General features: G+C 34.0%; 1 protein-coding gene across 2 annotated transcripts in view; it reads right to left on the bottom strand.

Moving 5' to 3' along the window:
• Window positions 1-25,202, bottom strand: part of Nell2 (neural EGFL like 2) — a 367,974-nt gene that overhangs the window by 143,675 nt on the left and 199,097 nt on the right. For both annotated transcript variants that reach the window (XM_026401419.2, XM_026401420.2), the window contains one exon: window positions 4,417-4,542. In XM_026401419.2, coding sequence (XP_026257204.1) covers window positions 4,417-4,542 — 126 coding nt within the window. The remainder of the gene's footprint in view (window positions 1-4,416; window positions 4,543-25,202) is intronic.

The following is a 25,202-nucleotide window of genomic DNA, read 5'->3' as shown; positions in this document are numbered from 1 at the left end:
ATTAATGACTCATTTGAAAAGCAATCAGAGGAAACTTCCCATTTGGAAGGGTCCCAGGGAAATACATCATTTCCTAGACAGGACAGGTAAGCTAAGATAAGTATTATAGGACGTTTGGCAGCATCCCTGAACTCTGGCTATCAGATGTCAGTACTAACACCTCCCCCACACAACAACTATTGTGATGACCCAAAATATTTCCAGGCATTGTCATAGAAATTCTGGCAAGTGAGAAGGCAAAATCATCCTATTTGACCATCACTGCCCTAAAAGTCTAATTTAGTTCCTGAACTAGGTAAAATTATTTCCTATCTCTTACTCAGACATCCTTCCTATTCTCCTGTCCTTACTCCAAAGAACTGTACAACAGTAGAGAGATGACAAGCAAGTCAACATAAGAATCAGAACTTCTTTTTTATTATAACAATCAGAACATGGAGATATATTAGGAAGATCTGAAACAAATGCCTTTGCTTCCTTTGCTCAGATGTTTATTCTTTGATAATTCCAACAGTTTTGATTCCATCTTTGTTTCCTGAGATGTTTTATTCATTGTCCATTACATAAGACCAGTTCCAAGGAGAGACACCCAATAGGACTCAAGAAGATTTAATCAATTTGATTAATGCTTATGTAAGCGAACCAAGAAAGCCATTATTAGATAAAGTAATCAAGAAACTTACCTATGCATAAAAATTAAGTTATTATTGCAAGATCCTAAAGAATGGGATTAAAATACCTTGGCTTATAAAAACCAAAACTTTCCCCCCTCGATCTTTTCCTTTATTTTTTCTCTCCTCTTTCCCTTACTTCCTTCTCTTCCTTCCCTTTTCTCTTTCTCTTCCCTCATTTCCACTTCCCCCATCCCTTTTCTTGTAGGTACACTCAGTCTTTCTTCTCAAGAACAGGAAAGGATGTTAGAAGGAGAGAATCCATGAAATGTCAATAATAATAGTACCCTTGTTAGAAGGAAATTATGTTAGTGGGTTTATAAAAGTATAAACTGCTATATCCTTTGTGAAAATGGTATAACTGAGTTAATGCTGTAAATTTGTAATGATCAGAGTCCCAGAAAATGATGCTGTATATTTCTTCCACTAACTTCTAATTTAGGATTATTTTTGAGATCTGCAGGGGAAAAATTCCTCTTGGAGTTACAATAATCTATAAGACAGTCAGCTTAATTACTGAACATTATAATTGAATAATGTATTTCTACATATAAAATATAAGTCTCTTCCATTCACTTACCTTTATGATTGCCAATTACAAATGTTGAGAACTGTAAAAGCTTAGACTAAGGAGGCTTATCTGCAGGCCTACTTCACCTCTCACTAATTGTAGAAATATGAGTAATGCAACAAATCTCTCTGAGGCTCAGTTTCCTTATGAAAGTTAGGGATTAGACTAGATTATCTCTAAGAATTCTTCTATCCCCCCAAATCTTATGATCATTGAGAAAATCTAATCTAAATGATGTGAAATAGAGAAAAAGGTGCAATTTTACCAACTATAGAAGGTAACTACTCTGTAGCATACATAATTTGTACATCAGATCTATGACATTATAAAAACAAAAAAGGCTTTTTATTGATCAAATATCCTAACTATAAATTATTGTGTTGGTCTTGTACATTTATTTAAATTAGATTGTATACAATTAATTTTCAGTTAGGGTAAGCAATTTTGAGAGTCTGCAGGGTACAGAATTGACAGTGTCAGTTGTGTTATGGTGAAGGACTCTTCAACAAGAAAGAGTGGCAGGAATACAGAAACAAAATGCAATTTGAACTCCAAACCGCAATAAAAGAAAAGAAAGGAAAAATTCAGAATTCGGCCACAAACAACAGGGAATGCCTGTGCAGTGGTGTCTTGACATTTATTTTGGACTGTCTTCAGATCCAAGTATGTAATATATGGATGTGGTTACTAAACTTTAGAAAAAAATCAATCTCAATTTTTATCAGAGAAATTAAGTCTAACTTTGGTCTTATAGATGCTCTTAAAAGGAATACCCTAGGTACCTTCAGGTACAAGGCAAACCCCCATCTGAGAAGTTGCATCTTTAAGTCTTTGGTACAAACAGGCTTTAACAATGTGTGGGAGGATGGGAGTGGGGGACTCACCTAACATAAAGAAGAATTTTGACAATGCTCACCTGACTCTGGAATAAAACAAAATGCACACATATTCCCTAGGAAACCTAACTTTGGGGTATAGAAATGAAAATTTAAGAGCAAGGAAACTCTCCTCTTTAAGGGGAAGCATAGAAATAATGGTGCTAGTTGGAAATGCTAGTGCCTCATTAAGGAAAAACATTCCCTATCATCGGCCAGATTTTGAAATTCTTGGCTCTGGCTCCTTAGGCACAAAAACTACAGCTTGAATAACTTTTCTTAAAATTATTTCAGCTTTCCTCTGCATTCCTACCAAAGAATACTTTATTTATATCATTAGAAACCTTGGAATCCTATGGGGAAATTCACCCTAAGTGGTCAAAAATAGCAATTTTTGGAATTTTATTTGGAAGGGGGATGTGATGAGAGAGGCAAAATCCAAAGTTCAAGATTCTCTGTCATGTACTAAAGCTAAACTGTTGAATTTGCTATAATTGGATTTACATTCAACAGACAGATTCAGAATAGAAATGAACCTCTTAAAAATATTCTGCCCTGGAGAAACACTCTCCATTTAACACAAGGCCAAATTATGTGATACATCTTCTTACTTAAAATCTTGAAAAATCTCTTAAGAGTACAAGAAAAGCTAAAAGGATCACTAGGAAGTATAAATATATACAAGGCTTTTTAAGTCTCTAATGCCAAAAAATCAGCAGACTTCTTAGAAATGCACATTCTTACTTTTAACAAGCATATTTTGAAATATCACTTTCTAAGATACACAACAGTTTTATCTTAGTTTCTTGTTAACCATTAAATTGGAATTCAGGCTTATCAATATTATCAATATTACAGTAGACTGTGCATTATATCCTCCATTATTCTGACAGTTTTAAAAATTTACTTTTATGTTGAAAACCATCTCTCCAGTCCTTTTTCAAGACAGTATGCCACTCATTATGATTAAATTTTGTCCAAAGAAATAATGCAAAATTGCTTGAATAATTTCAAAATCTCTAGGATGAACTGGCTTAAAAGTAGGAATTTATGAATTGATTTGCATCACCATATTAAATATCTTTTCTACCTATAAGATATCTTTGCATATGCCTCATAGATTAGTAAGTCAGTTCTCATTTTTATTTCTATAATTATCATTTTGTTTTTATATAAAGACTATATTTGAATTTGAAGGTATATCCTTCCTCTTTCTCTGATAAGGAAAATATGAATTGGTACTCATTATAGATGTTATAATGAAGATACATAAATGTACAACTAATACAAACACAAAAAGTGACACTTTAATTTAAATTCATATTTTTACTAGGGAGTTGTTTAGAGTCTGTTTCTCTGGGAACCTCTAGAAATTATTTATAACATCTATCTGATAAAAAATTATAAAATTGGAAGTAGAATAAAAATGGCAAAAATAAAATTTAAAGTTCTCTCCAGTTTTATGATCCTACGTATTTTACATGTTATTTCTCCTATTTTAAAAAAAGAAATTCCAAAAGAATGACCTATTTTATACCCAAATTTCCTCAAATTCCATAGTCATCAATCTAGTTTTCTATTTTTCATATTCTACCCACAAGAACCCATGAAATATGAAGAGAATAGGTGTTATCCCAGGAACTTTTTAAGACATTATTAATACTCAGGATATCGCTGAGCACTCTGAATGGCACTAAATGGAGTGGCATTTCAATGAAACAAAAATAAGGAAAACTTCTTCAATGAAATACACAACTGCACTTCTCCAAAGTGTAAAGAATGTCTTCTATACCCTCATTTTCTAGAAATCTAAGCATCTATTTCTGAAAAACATTACAATCCTCTATTCAGAAATCTAAGGGCTGGAGAGGAGTTCAGTGGTAGAACACTTGCCTTTCATGTACAACACTTTGGGTTGAAAAACTCAGAACATAAAGAAAACAAATACACCCTCCCCACCAAAAAAACACTGTCATACAAAGGAAGTATCACAAAAGTGTTGTTTCTCAGATTAGCCTTAGTAATTCACATAAAATTTGAACATAAATACTATTCATGTATAAATTTAGTACAATATTGATTTGGTTTTTTAGTTTGTCTAATAAGAAATATTAAACTTATCTAGAGCAAGCAGGTATTCCTATCTTTCAAACAGATTCATAATTAACTACTAAATCAAGAAGATATGATTTTGCTTAGTATTTATGGCATACTTACCAAAATCTCATAGTCAAAAGAATCTTTTAAAAATAAACTGAAGACACAGAAATATTCTATTTCCTAGATAGCTACCATTTACCTGTACAAGAATAATCATCAATTCTGATATATCCAGTTTTGCAGATGCACATGAAAGAACCCGGGGTGTTGACACACATGGTATTCTCACGACAGTAGTGGCGCCCTTCAGCACACTCATCGATGTCTGTGAATAAAAGTAGGACAGAGTCAACAGTGGCTAATATTCTAGGATTTCTTTAAGATTTTCTTAGAGAAGGTGGGGAGAGAAAAATAGCTAATAATTGGGCAGCATTTTATAAAAGCATTCTAAATATCTTCTTTAATGAAAATATTGGATATTCAAATGACAGAAACTGTATGAGTTCTTTCTGACAGTTCCTGCTGCAGTTTCAAATAGGTCGGTCTATTTCAACTTGCATCATTCTAAATATCTTTTATAAATTTTCAGTGTAATTATCTACTTGTGTTTGATAAAATGAATCAGAAAGTATAGATTGGGGTGCCTTGGAATTTTCAATCATTGAGCCTACCATATATTATTTTTGATTCACTGGTTATTCCGTACACTTGGGGACACCATGAAAGAGGCAAATAAAACATTCACACTGTATACCAGAACTTAAATAAATTCACTTAAAGATATGAAGCCAATAACATGTAGTTTATTCAGAGACAGAGATTTATAACTACATTACTGAGTTTCTGAACAGAGATGAAATTATAATACACAGATGTGATATAGATGAAAAATTATAAAACAGATAAAATAAGATAGCATATCATATTAATAATAATTCACATATCAAGTTTTGAGTATAAAAACTTATAGATTCTAAGTTATAATAGGTATAGTACTAATTAAAGAATGTGAGTTTTGACAATAAACTGTCTTAATTTTAGAGCACTTTGCTACATAGAACATAAAGCAGTTGCTGATATTTTTTCATCATATAATATTATTTATTAAGGGTTTTAATTAATTGACCAATGTAGTTCCCCTCTAGGAAGCTACTTTCTCAAATCTTTGTGATGAATCCTGTAGATAGAATTAACCTCATTTGTACATCAAAAAACTGAACAACTATGGGGAAAACCACCACTATAGGGGCCATATTATTCATACAACCCCCACTATATTCCCAGCCTTGAGAGCACTAAAAGAAGTAATTGACACAATGGCAGAAACCTATACATTAGACTACAGCAGTCTTTAGAGTCATCTTAGCTAATTACTTATTTCATAAATGGAAAAACTGAGGCCTAGAGAAACTCAATTTTTCCATTCCAACTTTATATCCTATGTCCTTTGTTTCTTCTTTCTTGGTGTTTTGGCCACACTGTGCATCTCACCATTCTCTAACTATGCTATTTCATACCTTTCATATATACTTTTGCATATGCTAATCTCTGTGCTCTTCCCTCACTGACACCACTCCAGGAGATCTTGTCCACCACTGAATTCACCTTTTTATCTACTTCAACATCCCTCCTATGAAAATATCACTGGTGAATTACAATGCTCCCTCTGCAGATCCTCTTTGGGGCTTTGTATTTCTATTTTAGATGCATAAGTTATATTTTATCAATTTTTAAGGACTCCTTTCCCCCAGTGAATCACATATTCTTCAAGGGTAGGATTTATTGACAAGTATTTTTTTCCTAACTTTGGTTATCTAGTTCATTCATCTGGGATGCTTTTTAAAAACATTAGCTTGTTTTTCCTACATTTTTAATTTGTGCTTTATAGTTCAACTTATTGATGGGATTGTTGTTACATATTCATACATACATACAATATAAGAAAATAATTTGGTCAGTATCACCCCCCCCAGCATTTTCCTGCTCCTTCCCTGCCTCCCAGTCCTTGGTCCATTTTCTCTACTAATCTCCCTTTGATTTTTAGGAGATTCAGCCTCACCTTTCTTTTCTTTTTTCCTATCTAGCTTCTACATATGAGAGAAAACATAGCACACTTAAGAATCTGAGTTCTTTTTTGTTAATATGATGATTAATGATGATTAATGTGATGACCTCTAGTTTCATCCATTTTCCTGCAAATGCCATACTTTAACTTTTTTATGGCTGAATAAAGCTGCATTGTGTATATATACCATGTTCTCTTTATCAATTCATCCAATAATGAACATTAATTTAGGCTGGTTCCACAGTTTGGCTACTGTGAATCCTGCTGCTATAAACATGCTTATGTGTGTCACTGTAGTAAGATGACTTTAATTCTCCAGGGTAAATGTTGAAAAGTGGTGTAGGTGAGTCATATGGTAGCTCCATTCCTAGTCTTTTGAGGAGCCTCCGTACTGATTTACATAGCAGATGTACTAATTTACAGTCCCACCATACATTTTCTCCTCTTCCTCTCTGGCATTTATTATTATTTGTGTTCTTGGTGATAGCCATTCTGGCTGGTGTAACTTGAAATCTCAGTTGTAGTTTTGATTTACATTTCCCTAATTTTTTTTGTCCATTTGTATTTCTTTTTTTTTTTTAAGGAAGTGTCTGTTTAGTTTATTTGCCCATTTATTAATTTGGTTATTTGATTTTTGGTGTAAAATTTTTTGAGCTCTTTATATATTCTAGATATTAATCATGTGTCAGAAGATGCTAGGGGAGGGGGGATAGTAGAGAATAGGATAGACAGCAGAATACATCAGTCACTAGAATGGCAATATGTCAATCAATGGAAGGGTAACTGATGTGATACAACAATCTGTATACGGGGTAAAATTGGGAGTTCATAACTCACTTGAATCAAACTGTGAAATATGATATATTAAGAACTATGTAATGTTTTGAACGACCAACAATTTAAAAAAATAAAAAAAAACATTGGTTCTTAAGTAGAAATTTTTTAAAAAAATTTATATGTAATCATAAAAATCCCTGGATAGCCAAAACCATCTTGAGCAAAAAGAACAATGCAGGAAGTATTACAAGATCTGAGGTCAAAACATATAACAAAGCTACACATCTAGAACAACTTAATTGTCAACAATACTGCAAACAACACACTTCAGGAAAAGAATAGGTTCTTTTTTATTTGTTTATATTTTTAAATAAATTATGCCAAGAAAACTGGGTATTTTTTCTCATACAGAAGAATGAAACTAGACCCATATCTCTCACCAGTTATAAAAAGTAGAAGAAGGAAATTAGACCCATATCTCCTTCCAGTTATAAAAAAGAAACCTAAAATGTATTAAATACTTAAAGGTAAGACCTGAAACCCTAAATCTATGAGAAGAGAAAAAGGGAGAAATGCTTCATAACATTGAAATCAGCAAGAATTTTTTTTCTATGAAGACCACAGTAGCATAGGAGACAGAGGCAAAAATAGAAAAGTAAAATTATATCAAACCAGAAATCTTCTGTATGGCAAAGAAAACAATCAACAGAGTGCAGGAACAATCTACATAGAGGGAACGTATTTTCAAACTCTTCAACCAACAAGGGGTTGATATCCAAAATATATAAGAAACCACAAAAGCTCAATAGCAAAAAACAAACATACAAACAAATTTAAAAAAAACCAAATAACCCAATTTTAAAATATGCAATGGATCTAAATAAACAATTCCTGAAAGAGGACAGACAAATGGTCAACAGGTAAATGGAAAAAACATGTTCAGCATTACCATAACATATTACCTCACCCCAGTAAGAATGGCTATTATCAAAAAGACTAAAGATAACAAGTGCTGAAAGGATATGGAGAAAAGGGAACTCCTGGGCACTGTTGGTGGAAATGTTAGCAGTAAAGCCATTATAGAAAATGATATGGAGGATTCTCAAAAAATTAAAAACAGAACCAAGAAAATCAAATCAGTAATATTGAAGAGATATCCTCATATTAACTCCCTTGTTAACTGAATCATTATTTAGAATGCCCAATAAAAAAATCAATTTAGTGTCCATCAGTTGATAAATAAAGAAAATATGGTATTTATACAAAATTACATATATACAATTCTGCCATATAAAGAAAGAATAAAACCCCATTATGTGCAACAAAGTAAATGAAACTGGCAATCAGTATGTTAAGTGAAATAAGCCAAGCACATGTAGACAAGTACTATCTGATCTCATTCATATGTGGAATCTTAAAAAGCTGATGTCAAAGAAGTTGAGAGTAAAATGGTGGTTATCAGAAACTGGAAAGAGTGGACACAGGGAAGTAAGAAAAAGTTCATCAATGGGTATTGTTAGTCCACTTTGTGGTACTATGACAAAATACCTGAGAAAATCAATTTAAAGGAGGAAAGATTTATTTTGGTTCATAGTTTCAAAGGTTACAGTTCACGGTTGAATGACCTCATCACTATGGGCCTGTGGTAAGACAAAACATTAATGCAGGGAGCATGTGGCAAAACATGTCAGGGCAGCTGGAAAACAGAAAGAGCAAGCTGGGAATGGGTATAAAATATACCTTCAAAGGCATGCCACCAGCAACCTACCCTACTTCTTCCAAATAAGTCCTACTTCCTATGGTTTCCACCACTTCCCAATAGAGCCACTGGCTGGAGAATAACACATAAGCCTTTAGGGGGCATTTCAAATCCAAACTGAAACAAGTACTGTTACAGTTAGATAGGAGCAGGAAGTTCTGCTGTACTATTGTACAGTAGTAGATTTACTTCAGATAACAAATGTTCAGTACAATTCAAAAAGCTATAAGACGCCAGAAGTAGCGCACACCTGTAATCCCAGCAGCTCAGGAGGCTGAAGTAGGAGGATCACAAGTTCAAAGCCAGGTTCTGCAAGTTAGCAAGGTCCTAAAGCAACTCAGTGAGACTCTGTACCTAAGGGGCTGGGGATATGGCTCACTGGTTAAGCACCACTGGGTTAAATCACTAGTACAAAAAAAAAAAAAAAAAAAAGAAAGAAAGAAAGAAAAAGAAAAAGAAACCCATAAGAAAAGATTTTAGAACTTTTCACCTTAAAATATGATAAATGTCTATTCTGATTTAAACAGCATGCATATATCAAAACATTATTTGTTACCCATTAATATGTGTAATGTTTATGTTTTTATGTATTATTTATTTATTTGGGTACCAGGATTGAACAAAGGGCCATATCCCCAGCCCCCTCCCCTTTTTTTTGAATTTTGAGGCTAAAGGCAGGGTCTCATTAAGTTGCTTAGGGTCTTGCTAAATAACTGAGGCTGACCTTGAACCAAAGTCTTTGAGATTATAGGAATGCACCACTACAACCAGCCAAGTTAATTAATTATTTTTAAAAGCTGGTTCTTGAGGCAAAAACCCAACCCTCAACTCCTAATTCTGATTTGACTGTCTGTCATGGAACACAAGAAATGTTTTGTTTTTTTGTTTCTTTGTTTTCAAATCTTCAGGAGTCTAATTCATTTTTCTGTTAAGAGCCAGGTAATAAATATTTTAGGCTTTGGGCATGAGCTTGGAAGTGTTCCAATAAAATTTTATTTACCAAAATGTATAGTGAACAACACTTGGCTCATAGGCCATAATTTGATGCCCCTTGATCTAATGCACAACTGCATTTAAGAAGCATTGGGTACATCACTCATTTCTGTATCAATAATAACTAGTAGGGTATATAGGGCATTATGAGGCTACAGAATGAGTGAATAAATTCTTCAAGGCTATATTTATGAAGACTTAAGAATGGGTCTCAGATTTTCTCATTTTTAAATAATACTCATCTCATGGTGCCATAGTACTGCTAAATGTTCACACTTCTCTTCGAGAAAAGTAACACATTTAATGATACCCTAAAAATCAAACGACAAGCACTCTGGAAAAAAATATGATGAAGATTCATTTGCTGGGTTTTAATATCATAATGGGAATCACAAGGGATTTTTAATGTACTTAGCTCAATTAATGGTGACTTGAACCCAGCCCCTCTGAAGAGGTTTCTGCAGAGAGGTAAAGTTATTGAAAATCCATAGCAGAAGTCCCCTGGGTTTAAGAGTGTGAACTAGGAAGGAGGCCATCAAAGAAGTCTACCTGCACAAAGACAGAAGAACTTAACTTTGGGAAAGAAAGAGCTATGAATAAGAAACATACTCAGTGAAAATATCTTGGTTATCAGAGGGAGGAAATGTTCTGAGCCCACCACAGCATCTCTACAAATAGCAGTTCTTGGTGACAGTCCATAATTCCAGGGAGCAATAGCAAAGCAGCTTCAGAGGCCAGAGCAGGATTGTGAGTCCAAGCTGAAGCAAGCATTAATTATAGCCTTCTTCACACACAAAACAATATTCTAGAGAAGAAGCCTATTCCCATAGGAATAACTATCAAACCTGGCAAATCAAACTTAAAATTATATGTGAAACACCCCATATCCTTTCCAAGAATATTTATGGGTTGGGAACTTTGGTGGTACTAAAGTCCTACAGGAGGAAGTGGGGTAAAGATACTATGAATTAGTATTACTTTTCTTAATGTGACCCCTTCATAGTCACAGTTGTTGGATAATTTGGTCTTCTAAATATCATCTCTTCTATTGTTCATTGTTGGGTCTACATTCCATAGAAATGGAAGACACTAATCTGTACAATATGCTTTTGTAGATGCTTCCCTTTTAAGAATCATGTGGTCAGAAAAATCTCAATGTAGAGTCATAAATTTCACAAAAAGGAGCCCATTTAATATGAAAACTTTAACGAACTTCAATGATTTACATCTCATAGACATATTGGACTTATTACCAACAGATATAAAGAGGCAGCCTATCACTTGGAATGGTGTTATGAGGGAAAAGAAAATGAAATACCAAAAAGCCAAAAACAACAACAAAAAAATCATCAAACCCTGTAAACCAATTGCCTTGCTTGATTTCTTCCTATCTTCAGAGGAAGAACTCCCCAATGATCTGTAACTACGTACTAAAATTGCACAGTTACATAAATGTCATTTCCATTTACATGTACAGATACACACAAAAATGTCATGACTAAAAAGTAATCTGGTGGAAAATTATGTTCAAATTTAGTCTTGCAATTATTTTAGTCCCATGTTATAATTTAAAAATTTAAATGAGTCAAATTCTCACAATTTCACAATTCAAATCAATCCCATATTTATTGGATGTTTTCTATGTTAAAAATCACTTCATTGAATTTTTAGACATATGTTGATGGTTCTATAAGGTAGAACAACAACCACTGAGTGGGTAGTACCAGTTAATGCAGAATATTCAGAGGTGAAATGATCACATCATGAGAACTGTAATTGGTCCATATCAATTTGAATGAATTGCTTGGTGGTAACTGTAGGAAAGTGAGGTGTGGCTGGAGGAGGTGGGCCACTGGGCCCATGCCCTGGAAGGGCTTATTTTCCCTAAAATCCCTTCACCTCGTTCTCTCAATTTCTTGAACACCATGAGGTGAGAGATGGTCCTCTATCAAGTCCTCTGCCATGATGTTCTGCCTTGCCCTAGCCCAGAACAATGATGTAGGCCCACCATGGTCTAAACCCCTATGAACCATGAGCCAAAGTGAACTTTTTCCCCCTCTGAGTTGTTCTTGTTGGGTAGTTTGGTCACAGAGATGAAAAGCTAATGCAGTAAATTTCTATAAAACAGAAAGAGCCGCACAAAATTGGGCTGCCAAAAGAAAGCTTTTAAAAATAAGCTAAGCATTATGGAGATTCAAGCAAAAGGGTGCATTTCTAGACCATATGTTCTTTAATGTCCCCTCCAAAACTTAGTATAAATAGTTCGGGCATAGACTCTGCCTTGGATAGGCTTACAGTCCAAGAAATGAATGATCACATCTACATTATAATCATCTCATTCAGTTAGGTGCTGTCTGTTTTAAGCCAGCATTTCACAAGCTGTGTTCTAGAGAGTAACACAGGTAGGAGAAGTTCATGGTTCCTGAAAACAAAGTACTCCAAGGTCAAATAAGTTTAGAATAGCTATCTTACTATGGTTCTCCTTCTATCTTATTATGTGCTCCCTTTGCCTTGTCTAAAAATTCACAAAGTATATCAGCAAATCACAAACTTTCAAATTTCTAGGTGTTTTTAATATTAATTAATTTATTAGTATATAATGAACATGTGCTATGTTCCAAGTACTACATTAAGCAACAAAGACAAATTCTTGCTGAAGAGAATAATACATAAATGACAATGTTATGGAGTGGTACATACTATTTAATATTTAACACAGATATGCCCAAGGTGTATTGATTAGGGAACAGTGACTCTCTTTTTTAAAAAGCAGTACTTATTTATAATGAGCACCGATTTTTTTCATTTTTATTTACACATTTTTATTGGTTCATGATGATTATACATAATAGTGGGATTTGCTATATTCTCATACATGCATATGATATAACTGTACAATGCCTAATCCCTTCTCAATGTAGAACATATTTAAGAATTTATATTTGGTAAATAATATATTTATATAAATATAATTTACATTTGTTAAATATTATAATAATTTAAAAGAGCATGCTACAGGGATACTGCCACATCGATGTTCATAGCAGCACAATTCACAATAGCTAGACTGTGGAACCAACCCAGATGCCCTTCAATAGATGAATCGATAAAAAAAAATGTGGCATTTATACACCATGGAATATTACGCAGCACTAAAAAATGACAAAATCATGGAATTTGCAGGGAAATGGATGGCACTAGAGCAGATTATGCTTAGTGAAGCTAGCCAATCCCTAAAAAACAAATACCAAATGTCTTCTTTGATATAATGAGAGCAACTATGAACAGAGCAGGGAGGAAGAGCAGGAATAAAAGATTAACATTAAACAGAGACATGAGATGGGAGGGAAAGGGAGAGAAAAGGGAAATTTCATGGAAATGAAGGGAGACCCTCATTGCTATACAAAATTACATATAAGAGGTTGTGAGGGGAATGGGAAAATAAACAAGGAGAGAAATGAATTACAGTAGATGGGGTAGAGAGAGAAGATGTGAGGGAAGGGGAGGGAGGATAGTAGGGGATAGGAAAGGTAGCAGAATACAACAGTTACTAATATGGCATTATGTAAAATTGTGGATGTGTAACCTACGTGATTCTGCAATCTGCATTTGGGGTAAAATTGGGAGTTCATAACCCACTTCAATCTAATGTATGAAATATAATATGTCAACAGCTTTGTAATGTTGTGAACAACCAATAAAAAAATAAAAAAAATTGTTATGTGATGTCAGCTTAGGAACCAACTTCCTCAAAAAGACTGCTAAAGCACAAAAAGTAAAATAAGAATCAAAAAACGGGATGGTATCAAACAAAAAAACCCTCCTTCACAGCAAATGAAACAAACAAGAACATGAACAGAGAGAGAGGTGCCACCTGCACCTCAGATAGAGCTTTAATCTCCAGGATATAAAAAACACTCAAAAAACTTAACCCCTTCACCCAAAAAAATAATTTAAAAATAAAATATTTGCATTAAATATTAAAATAATTTATATTTATATTTGGTAAATATATTTACAGGAATAACAACATGAGGTCCTATGCTAAGTGTCAGAAATCAAAAATTGATTGGTCAGTCAATCAATCCTATAAGAACTGATATTCAGAGGAAGGCTGATGACTATGAGTGAATACCACCATGGAAATTTCAGCAGTGGGACTGGGCTTGAGGTGGATTTTGAAGAAGAGGTAGGCTGTAAGTGAAAGACTTGCACAATATTAGAGGGACTGCCAGAGAAGAATTTCCTTCCTGTCTATGGTGTTCAAAAAAGAACTAGATATTGTAAATATTCAAGTCTAGGAAAGGCAGCAGACATAGCAAAAAAAAAAAGAAAAAAGAAATGTTGAGGAACAAGGTACAATCTATAAAACTTGTGTAGGAAAATAATGGAAATACAGTTATGGCATAGAAGACATAATGTGGATATACTTAAATATTCAACAACTCTAAGGAAGGCACTTTCTTTGCAATGATATGAAAACATTAAAGCATTTGGGAGGATGGTATTGACAAATACATCATACAGAAATTGGTAACATGGAACAACTAGAGAGTTGGTTAAGAGAGGTTCTACCATGGTGAGAAGCCATTTCATGAATAAAAGTCTGAGTTTTCAGACTTTTACTTTAAACCTAAAGTAACTTTCCCATATTTCATATTAGTATCTGAAAATATCTTATTATGTGTTAATATATCAGCTATTTACTCCCTTGGAATATAAGATTCAGGAGGGTATAGTTCCTGTCCAGAAAAACAACTGGCCCTGGCTAAATGTTTGTTAAATGAATCAATGAATCTTTTCATGGATTTTCCTCTGAAAGAACAAAGGAAAAAGAATCATTCATACTTCTCTGGCCAGAAGCTCATCTTGGCCATGATCCCTCAGTCTTCCTAATATACTGCCTAGACAGTTACCTAGATGTGGACTTTGTATACAAACAGCAAACAAGCTATCTGGGTGAAACAGTCTTGTTATGTGGAGGAACACTGCAGTGTGGAGGCTGGGGGGTGGTAAAGAAGCCAAGATTCTGGTTCTGTTTCTACTATAAGTCTAACAGATATTTCAACTCTCTGGATGTTAATTTTATCATCAAAAGACACTTTTCAAGTCAGTTCCAGCCCTCAAACTCCCTAATTCTAACAAAGAGAACATGATCTAAATAGTTGCTGATTTATGATTCTTCAGAATTTTGTGAAATACACAGCATATTCCACCAAACTAAAAAAGCAGAAATAAACTGAGTTTCTTATATTAGAACAATAACTCTTGCCCCAGGGTCTTCAAATTGGTCTATTTTTAAAAATAGGAATTTACAAATTCCCTTTTATCCTACCTGAAAGTTGAGGCTGACTCTGTAATTATTCTGAATTATAGATTTTTAGATCTGAGAGGAACATTAAAAATTATCCAAATAATTTACAAATGAAGAGACAGAGGCACAGAAAAGCCAGAGAGAAATTAAAGAGGTGGCAGGGATCAGAGCATACAGCTTTTGTGAGCCACATTAAAGAATTTGGACTTTATCCTATGTGAAATGGGAGAGGTTTTTAAGAGCAGATTAATTGCATAGCATCTGTGTTTTTGGAAGAGCCCTCTAGCACAAGCTTAAGCAGTTAATGAGCGGCAGTTGTAACAAGAACAACATTTCCAGACCCTAAGTCCAAAATTAATGTTCCTTTTGGCCTATGGACTCAACTACAGACTCAACTCCAGAGGCATGGTTTACTAAGACACAATGCTCCCTCTTTTGTGTACTTCTGCCACACCAATAAGCTACCCTCACCTTGTATTTTGGAGGTCACTAATGCTATATTTTACAAAGCATAGTATATTTCTTAGGATATGGTATTTATATCAATTTTACCCTATAAAAGGATTACATTAGCACGCTAATTAACACTAATGTCTTTTTGCTTAGCCAATAAAAACTTGAAGTCATGAAGCTCAAAGGCAAGGACTACACATACTGAAGAATAATACAGATCAGTATGGGTTACTGCTAAAAGTCTTGGCTCACCAGCTGTGAAATACTGACTGGGCAAATTTGGCAACGAGATCAATAACTTAATTCACAAACAGGGAAATAAACTAAGTTCTGAGAAACGGATTCTAGAAAGAGATTTGAGAGTAACATTTGGAAAGATTAGAGTATTTTTAAAATTATAAAATTTGCAATTATAAGTAGGCTACCCAGTGAAAATCAGTAAAGAATAAATTAAAATGCCATTTACAAATAAGCTAACATTGAAAGGAATTGCCAGCAATCATATTTTAAAGTCAGTAAATCAATGAGTTTGTTTACTACAGATTAACTTTTAGATATTAAAAATTATATTCACCTGAATGGATAATTGAAATGTATAGCTGAAACATGGATTCCTTTGCCATCTCAAAATAATGGTCACAAATTTGCTTCATTAATTTTTCATACTAATTCAGAAGAATGAAAGCTATAGTATTATGTTACCTTTCTTACACCTCTTACTAGAATATATTGAATATATTAATCTTAAATTTGGAACTCCTTACTCCTGAATTACAAAAAGGAAAAAAAAATAAAGGGTTGAGACAATCGGTAGGAAAATTTGAGACAGAGATGAAGGGAGTTAATCATAAAATAAAACTGACGGAGAAAGATGAGAGAACTTGAAATAGAAGAATTGAAAAGAAGAAATGTGTGTGTTGTTTATTCTTATAATATTTTTCTGAATTCCTATTATGTCCAAGTACTACCTTAGATATCAGCAGCATAGTCTTGAATATGACAAATTCAGTATGTGACCCTGCTGTATCTTACTTGGTCTTTCTGACAAAAGAGACAAATAATAATAAAAACGGTAATGGGAATTTGATTAAGGATAACAAAGTACTAAAAAGAAGAAGAGTTATCTAGGTAGGATAGTAAAGAAGAGAACATTTCAAACAGGGGGACGATTTGCTAATGCTGAAATTTGAGAGGATTTGCTAAATTTGAAAAAGAATAAAATATTAAATGTAGCTAATGAAGTAAGAAGGAGCTATTTTGTGTGGAGGTCTTTGAAACTATGTGGGCATCTGACATGATCCTTCAACCACTGATGATTCATTGAAGTTTCACTAATTGATTTTTTTGTATATAATATCATTTTATCATGATATAAAATTTAAAAGATCTAATAGACTGTACAATGAAAGTAAATCTGATTTTCACTTAGTTCTCCCACTTTCAATCCCGAGACAAACACTGTTATCAATTTCTTGTGCAACCTTTCAGATCAGATACAGCATGTGTCTTTATAAGCATATGCATAGTGATATGTGTGTGTGTGTGTGTGTGTGTGTGTGTGTGTGTGTGCATGCACGCACACTTTTCCTCTGAAAAAGCACAGGAGGGGGATGAGATTACATTAATTGCTAAGCTTTTTACCTGCAGGGTAGAGAATGGATTAGAGATGAGTAAAGTGGAAGCTAGGAAGAAGTTCACTTAGTTTCAGTCCTGGTGTCTTTCACAGTATAAATGGAGGCAGTGTGGCAGATTAAAAACAATACATGGAATATAAAATGCTTGCACCCTGGAGCTGCCTGGAAGCTTGGAGATTAGGGAGAGAATCTCTCAAGGATAATATTCTCCTTTTTCACCTGGAAAACTGAGGGGCTCTGTGCTGGATGGAACTGGAGGAATGTATCTGGATTACAGAAAAGTATGTTTCCAATAGGGTGAATTTTAAGGGGTTTATGGCATATTCAAGTGGAAACACTTAAGAGCCTGTAAGACATGAGTCTAGAGCTCACTCAAGAGACAGAACTGCACTGGTGATCAAGAATTGGGAGTCATAAGCAAAGAGAAGGTAATTAAACCCATGGTGTTATACAGCATTACTTATGGAGAGAACAAAAAGTGAGGGGAAAAAATTAAAGCCCTGAGGAAGCTGATCTTTTAAGGAGCAAATAAAGAAAAGAGACTGAGAAATATTCCTTAGAGAGATAACAGCAAAACTATGAGCACTAGAGAAAGATGAATTCCAAACTAATGATCAACCATCACCTTTTGAAAACAATTTCTATATTTGGGGAAATCCCTATCTCCCTAAGATAAAAGTCTCAGCTCAAATTTTTTGTGTGTTTAGAGGCTGGCATATGGGACGACTATGATCTAGGATTGCTAACTAGGGGCATTTAGCAGCAATTTAATTGAGAAGAGAACTTTATGACTAAGCAAGTCTGTGATGTCTTGTAGCTAGAATGATGGAGAAGACATTCACCGCTTAGAGAGATAGTAGCAGATTCTGCAGTCCATCCCTGATATCATCAGAGAGCCGCCCAAAATACCTACATGAAATTTCAGTGTTGACACAAAGAGGCAGATGAGATAGGTGTTGTCCTTGCTGAATATCATCTAAAGTTCTCCTTCTACTTACTTTGTAAGCTGCCTAACCTTCTGCAATATATTCCTATTATGTTTAAACTATCAGACTGGACTAGATCCTTTGCAACTCAGAACTCAGATCCAATAGTATAGTATCATCAAGAAAAGGTAAGTAAATATTTGAAGGAGGGAGTAATCAATACAATTAATTGCTGCTTAGAGGTCAAAAAGGTACAGACTGAAAGATATCTGGACTAACATTATGGATGTTATCAAGGAAGCTGCTGAGGGTACTTCAAAAGAGATATGAGATGAAAAATATACCCTGAAGCAGGTGGAGTGTCTGATACAAGAAATTGAGACAGAATAGATCATGACTTTACAAATTTTAGCTAAAAAGGGGAGAAGGAGCAATATGAAAAAGAAATGTTGTGGACTAATTGAGAAATGAAGTATATTTAAATGCTTATGGGAAGGAGAAAACAGAAGTTGAACACTGAATTTTAAATGGATAATGGATAGAGCAAGTTTCCTCTGGAAGAGATGAGGTTCAGTACTCAGATGAGCCAATCACTCGTGGCAGTGGGGGTTTCTACTCCACAGGTACAGGTAAATCATGTGGACTTATGAAATGATAGCAGGAGACTGAGCAAGTTATTATCATTTCTGTTTTGTTGGTAAAGAAGTTATCTGCTGAATGTAAGAGAACAGGTAGAGTCAAAGGTTTTCTGAGAATGATAAAGTTTTGAAGTAACCTTCAGGAAATGAGGTGAAACTGAGCTCAGATGTACAATAAAATGACCAAGCTAAGTACAAGGTCCTGCCAAGATAAGACATTATGTAATACACTTGTGTGGACCACCACTGACATGTTTATAACATTTTGCTTTCTATAGTGCATGTTAAATGCATTATATTTTAACACTCATAATAACCCTATGAACTGGGGAGAACAGATAGTTATGGCAGTCAAGTTATCCTGGTGAAGAATTTGTTTTCCCAAATGTCATTTATAAGTAAATGACTGGTAAATTTAGAATGGAATTAGTCCTGATTACCCACTGTTCCTCCACAATCTGGTCCCTGTCTTTCAGTTTAATCTATTAATACTCTTGGACAAAATCTTCCTCCTATCCCCCCAAAACTCCAAAACACATTTCCTTTTTTTCCTCTGCTTACTCCTTTCTGCCAATCTAAATTGGATTCACATTTCAAAGCCAAGATGAAGGCCAATTCCTCCACAGTAGCTTCCCTATCCTCTTTATCCATAGGGAGCCCGTCTGTCTCTACTTCTGCACTTTTGGTCTGTGCTTATTCAGGGCTGGATAGTAGCTATCTTGGCTGAATCCAACTTGTTCAAAATTAAGGAACAGACAGACTCATTTGAATGATTGCCTTGTCATGTTGAATTTGAAAATTCATCAAGTTAAATAGCATTCTTTCCAAGAAGGCAGATTATTATTTTTAAATATTAAAAACTAATTTAACAGAAATAAAATTTATTTTGCCAGAAAACAAAGACTTCAGTCATAACAGTATTCAAATTGCTACCCATTCAGAGTTATTAGATTAATCTAAACATTACATCAGTGCTTTCATGAAAAATGTGGAGCTACTCCAATTTCCAATTGCTCCTTTCTACATAAATCACAGATGAAATTGCATTGCTAAATTTGACAATCTTAATTAATATTTAATGTTGATTAGTAAGTTTTTAAGACCTCACAATTTGCTATACAAAAACATATATATTCTACAATTCCAAAACCATTTTTTCACTATCACTTTCTATTTAAGGTATGCATCAACTTAAAAAAAAAACTATTTTGGGAGCATTTTCTTTATATTGAAGGAAAATTACTTGGAGAATATTTAAAATGGAATGAAAGCTGGTTTTAAATGTGAACTAAAAATGAATATCTTCTTATGTATTATTAAAATCCCAGAGATCTATTTTTATATCATACTCAATAAATAAGAGACACAATTCAAACCATAATGTCCTTGCCTCTTCAACAACACTTTGTGTTCATAAAAACCAAATGGATTTCCTCACTGCCCTTGGGTCAAAACACATAGGGCTGTTTTTTGCTATAGAAGTTATTTGCCCACATGAGCAAGGTTCTTATCTAGTACATAACTCAAATCTCCCATTCTTCTTTGTCACATTTCTCTAACTCATACTTGCTCCCCACAAACCACTGTTATCCTTCTCTCTTAAAAATGTGTTCCTATTTATATTTATTACATTAATAATGAAACTAACATTTACTCCGATGTTCATTGCATTGACCAGGTCATTTATTTTTTCTTCACAGCATCACGTTTTCATAAAAGGACTCAAATATTATCTCAGGACCATTGAATCAAAGTTATATTTGTTTTATTTGTGCAATTCTTGCATATTTCTAGGTACACATTTTCCTTTAATTAATCATACCAATTTTCATCTCCTATCTTCAAACCTTTTTTTCAGATGACTTAATGCATATGACAATTTTTCTACATAGTAAAGTTTGTTCTTCTTTTTGAAAACTAATGAACAGGTAAAGAAAGGAAGAATTGTGAAAACAACACTAATACTTGTGTTTCATTTCCAGCAACAAATTGTTAATTAACTTTGACTTGGAGGAAAGATAAAGCTGGTATTTATAATTTAATCTCTCTGTATATCTGAACTTAAACTTAATGGAGTTGCAAAAAGAATTTTCCTATCAAATAAATTTTTAAAAAATGTTAATCATTGATGTCTTAGATTTCACTTCAAATGAATTCCTTTCCAGGAAAAGTTTCTCTAATGGAAAAATGATAATGAGCGACTGCCTCATGTAAGACACCTGCAACTGATCTGGTTATAATGAATTGCTTAATTCTACCCAGATGTCTTCTCTTTAATATTAATAAATAACTACATGCATAGGTAATTATCAAGTATTTGAACCTGCTATTCATTTATACAAAGAAACATGGATTCCCATGGTTACATTTAAAGATATCATATAATTGTCAACATGAGAACAAATTCTACATTCTCTGTAGTCAAAAACTGGTTAGAATATTACTTAGACCAGAAAGAAATTTGGCAAGAAGTAGTTTGGTTCTGGAAATAATCCATGGTGACTTTATACTGAAGTACTAAAGATCTTATTAAAATTACCTTCATATATAAGACAACATCATCACACAAAATCTAAGAATACTGTTGCCTGAAATTTCAAAACTCTAATATTATAATATTTTAGTTCCAAAAATAAAATTATATTGCATAAGCTGACAGACACACTGGCAGTAATAAATATATGTGAAAACACAAGTATAATAACAAGTTTTTACCAAGGATTTATTTTTTCTGGAAGGCATTTTATACACTTAATCTTATTAATTTTTCTTGGCTAACAACCTCATGAGACTAATTCCCCTCATCAACAAATGAAGAGACTAAGTCTTAGAGATGTGAAGTAATCTACACAAGTTCCACAGTTAGTAAAGAGCAGAGTCAAGAATTAAATAAAATCTTCGTGCTAGGCCATACTTGTGTTTATTCTGCTATTCAGTTTGACATTGTGTGTTCATAGCAATTTCAAGTAGCCTTGCTAGAAACAGCACTGGTAGTTCCTGCAGGCCAGGCCAGTCTTGGCCATTGCTTCATCCCACAGTAATCCATGAAAGAATGCAGTTTGGTTTGCTAGCCATCTGGGAGGTGGTGCAGGCCACGCTTCTCTGAAACACAGCACCTCACCCATCCCCATCACACAGTTGTACCTTTGTTTAATAGATGTTTTATTACCACCCACCATCCTATTTTTCCTATTTGTGTCCTAAACTCTTTTGCAACAAAATGTAGGTATAGGACCCTCATTAGGAAGTCCATTGGAAGAGTTAGTCTTTGGTTTTTCAGAATCTGATGGTAGGTTCCTATGTGTTGTGTTATATTAATGATTTTTTAATTGTCTTCTTGTTTTTTAATATTATGTATTTAAAAGGGAGTATCTTTTGTGCTGTGAATTTGCAGTAGAATGTGAATAATGCATTTTTTTTTACTTCTGTTGGTGTGTATTGTATTGTGTTCTTCTCATGATGAAACAACCTTTTTCTTTATTAAAAAATTTAAAAATCCAAGTCTTCTTGCTCAACATTCTTTTTATAATATCAGGACTGTGTCCATTTTTCAAAAATAAAAACAGATTTTTATTTGATCTGTATGGATACTTTTCCTCACTTGTCTATTAAATCCCAAAATTACTTCTGACATATTTTTTAAAATATAATTACACTTGGTTCTATGTATAAATCTTCAATGTACCTATGCTGCTACTAGAATGACTCTTTATGTACAAGAAATGTGTATAAAATAAGTTATTTCATCTGATTTAATCTTTAGTAATAATACAATAATACACTAAAGGGTGATTATTATAAATATTTGTTTAACAGAAACAGGTGGTAAATACTTCTATAATACTGTAAAGAAAAGCAAAGATCAGCACTCTGGTAAGAACAGTTAACCAGACAAAACTCAAATCATACTAGACAGTCAATAATGTTATAGGATCTGTATTCAAATCTCCCTGGTTGCTAATGCATCTGATGATTCCCTTCAACATGTTCCCAGTTACTTCTGACTAAACCTTAGGTGTTCCTATGAGTTCAGGAATAAATCAACACATATAATCAGTATAATTATCTTATCCCTGAGCATCCTCTGAACTATTTCCATGTCCTCAGGGTCTTTTCCAAAACTAGTACATGTTCCTGAATCCCTATTTTGCCCCTTTGACAGAAACTGTCCGCCCTAAAGCTACAAAACCCTGGAGATACCATGCAGAGTCTTTAACCTTCACAGGCATGTGTAGAGTCATTCAAAAAAATCTTCTACCTAATTTTGTTTTGTTCTTTGAACCAAAAGTCCAAAAGTAACCTAATTTCCTAATAAATGTAAGTTTTCCCTCTTCATCACCCATTTTGTCTCCTCCATTAAAGAATATTCAAACTTGACCTAAGGACCAGGAAGCTCTTCCACCATTATACCTAAGCCTTCCTTCATCTTTCTTGACATGAAAACTAAAGCCCTCAAGAAAGTCAAATAATATAAACAGCAGGAGCAGGGAACATATATAAATCCATAATGCTTTTCCTTATATAATTTAAATTAGTGATCATCAACTAGGAGCAGTTTTTTCCCTCTAGGGGGAAATTTGGCAATGTTTGGTTATCACAACTGGGACTACAGGTGAGCACAGGCGTGTTACTGACACAGAGGTAATGTAAATATCTTACAATGCATACAACAGCCTCCTACAACAAAGAATTACCTGTTCCAAAAAGGCAATAATGCAAGTGTGGGAAACCCTCATTGGAACTAAAACCACTCTGACACACAGGCATATATGGCCACAGGCTGAATAATTCAGCTTTTTAGGCAAGACTGTATTAACTGAAGACCCCAAAATAATGATATTTTAAAATTCATCCTTAGAAGGACATCAATCTAGAACTAACACAGAATAGTCTTTTTCGAAATTTAATGAGGATAAGAGTCGACTAGGAAGCCTGTAAAAATTTTGAAACCCAATCCGGACTAACTTAATAAGGAGAATTAATGTTGAGTCCAGGAATATGTATTTTTTCACATTTGTCTTGGTGCATTATAGTTGTACATAATGATGAGATTTGTTGTTACATATTCATACATACACACAATATAACAATATAATTTGGCCAATATCACTCTACCACACTTTCCCCCTCCCCTCCACCTCCTACTCCCTGTTTTTTTCCTCTACTGATCTCTCTTTGATTTTCATGAGATCCCCCCACTCCTTTTCCTTTTTTTTCTAGCTTCCACATATGAGAGAAAACATACAACTTTCTAAGTTTAGCTTATTTCATTTAACATAATGATCTCTAGTTCCATCCATTTTCCTGCAAATGACAACTCCATCTTTCTTTATGGCTGAATAAAACTCCATTTGGTATACATACAACATTTACTTTATCCATTCATCCACTGATGGACACCTAGGCTGGTTTCATAATTTGGCTATTGTGAATTGTGCTGCTATAAAACACGAGTATTCATATGTCACTATGATGACTCTAATTCTTTTTTTTTAGAGAGAGAAATTTTTAATATTTATTTTTTAGTTCTCGGTGGACACAACATCTTTATTTTATTTTTATGTGGTGCTGAGGATCAAACCCAGAGCCCCGCGCATGTCAGGCGAGCGTGCTACCACTTGAGCCACATCCCCAGCCCAATGACTTTAATTCTTTAGGATAAAAACCAAGGAGTGGTATAGTGGGGTCATGTGGTAGTTCCATGCCTAGTCTTCTGAGGAACTTCCATACTGATTTCCATAGCAGTTGCACTGATTTACAATCCCACCACTAATGTAAAAGTGTTCCCTTTTTCTCCATATCGTCCCCAGCATTTATTATTATTTTGATGACTGCCAAGGAATATGCATTTTTTTATTATTAGCTGTTCAAAACATTACATACCTCTTGACATATCATATTTCATACATTTGATTCAAGTGGTATGAACTCCCATTTTACCCCATATACAGATTGCAGAATCACATCGGATTGCAGAATCACATCGGATACAAATCAACATTTTACATACTGCCATACTAGCGTCTGTTGTATTCTGTTGCCTTTCCTATCCTGTACTATCCCCCCTTCCCCTCCCCCAGATTCTCATCCTGTTTCATCATCACTTTATGTCTCCTCTACTATATAACTTTCAAATTAGACTCAAGGAGCAGGCAGCCCTTATATGATCATAACTAAGTCTTCCTTCACCCTATCGTATTACAAAGAAATGCCATTTGAACTACCCTCTAAAAAACAATATTAGGAAACCAAACTGTATACTAATGGAAAATAAACTGAGAATGTGAACCAAAAAATCCTCTTCTTTTGAGCATATTGATGAAAAGTGTTAGTGTTCAAATTATTAGAATGATATATTAATAAACTCTATGCCTTAAATCAACACTTTTCAAAATTTTGTATTCATGAGAATGCAGGTCCTGATTC

This window comes from Urocitellus parryii, chromosome 5, assembly GCF_045843805.1.
Source record: "Urocitellus parryii isolate mUroPar1 chromosome 5, mUroPar1.hap1, whole genome shotgun sequence".
In the NCBI taxonomy this organism is placed as follows: domain Eukaryota; kingdom Metazoa; phylum Chordata; class Mammalia; order Rodentia; family Sciuridae; genus Urocitellus; species Urocitellus parryii.
Note: the sequence above shows the minus strand (reverse complement) of the source record. Positions and strands in the feature narration are given on the sequence as shown.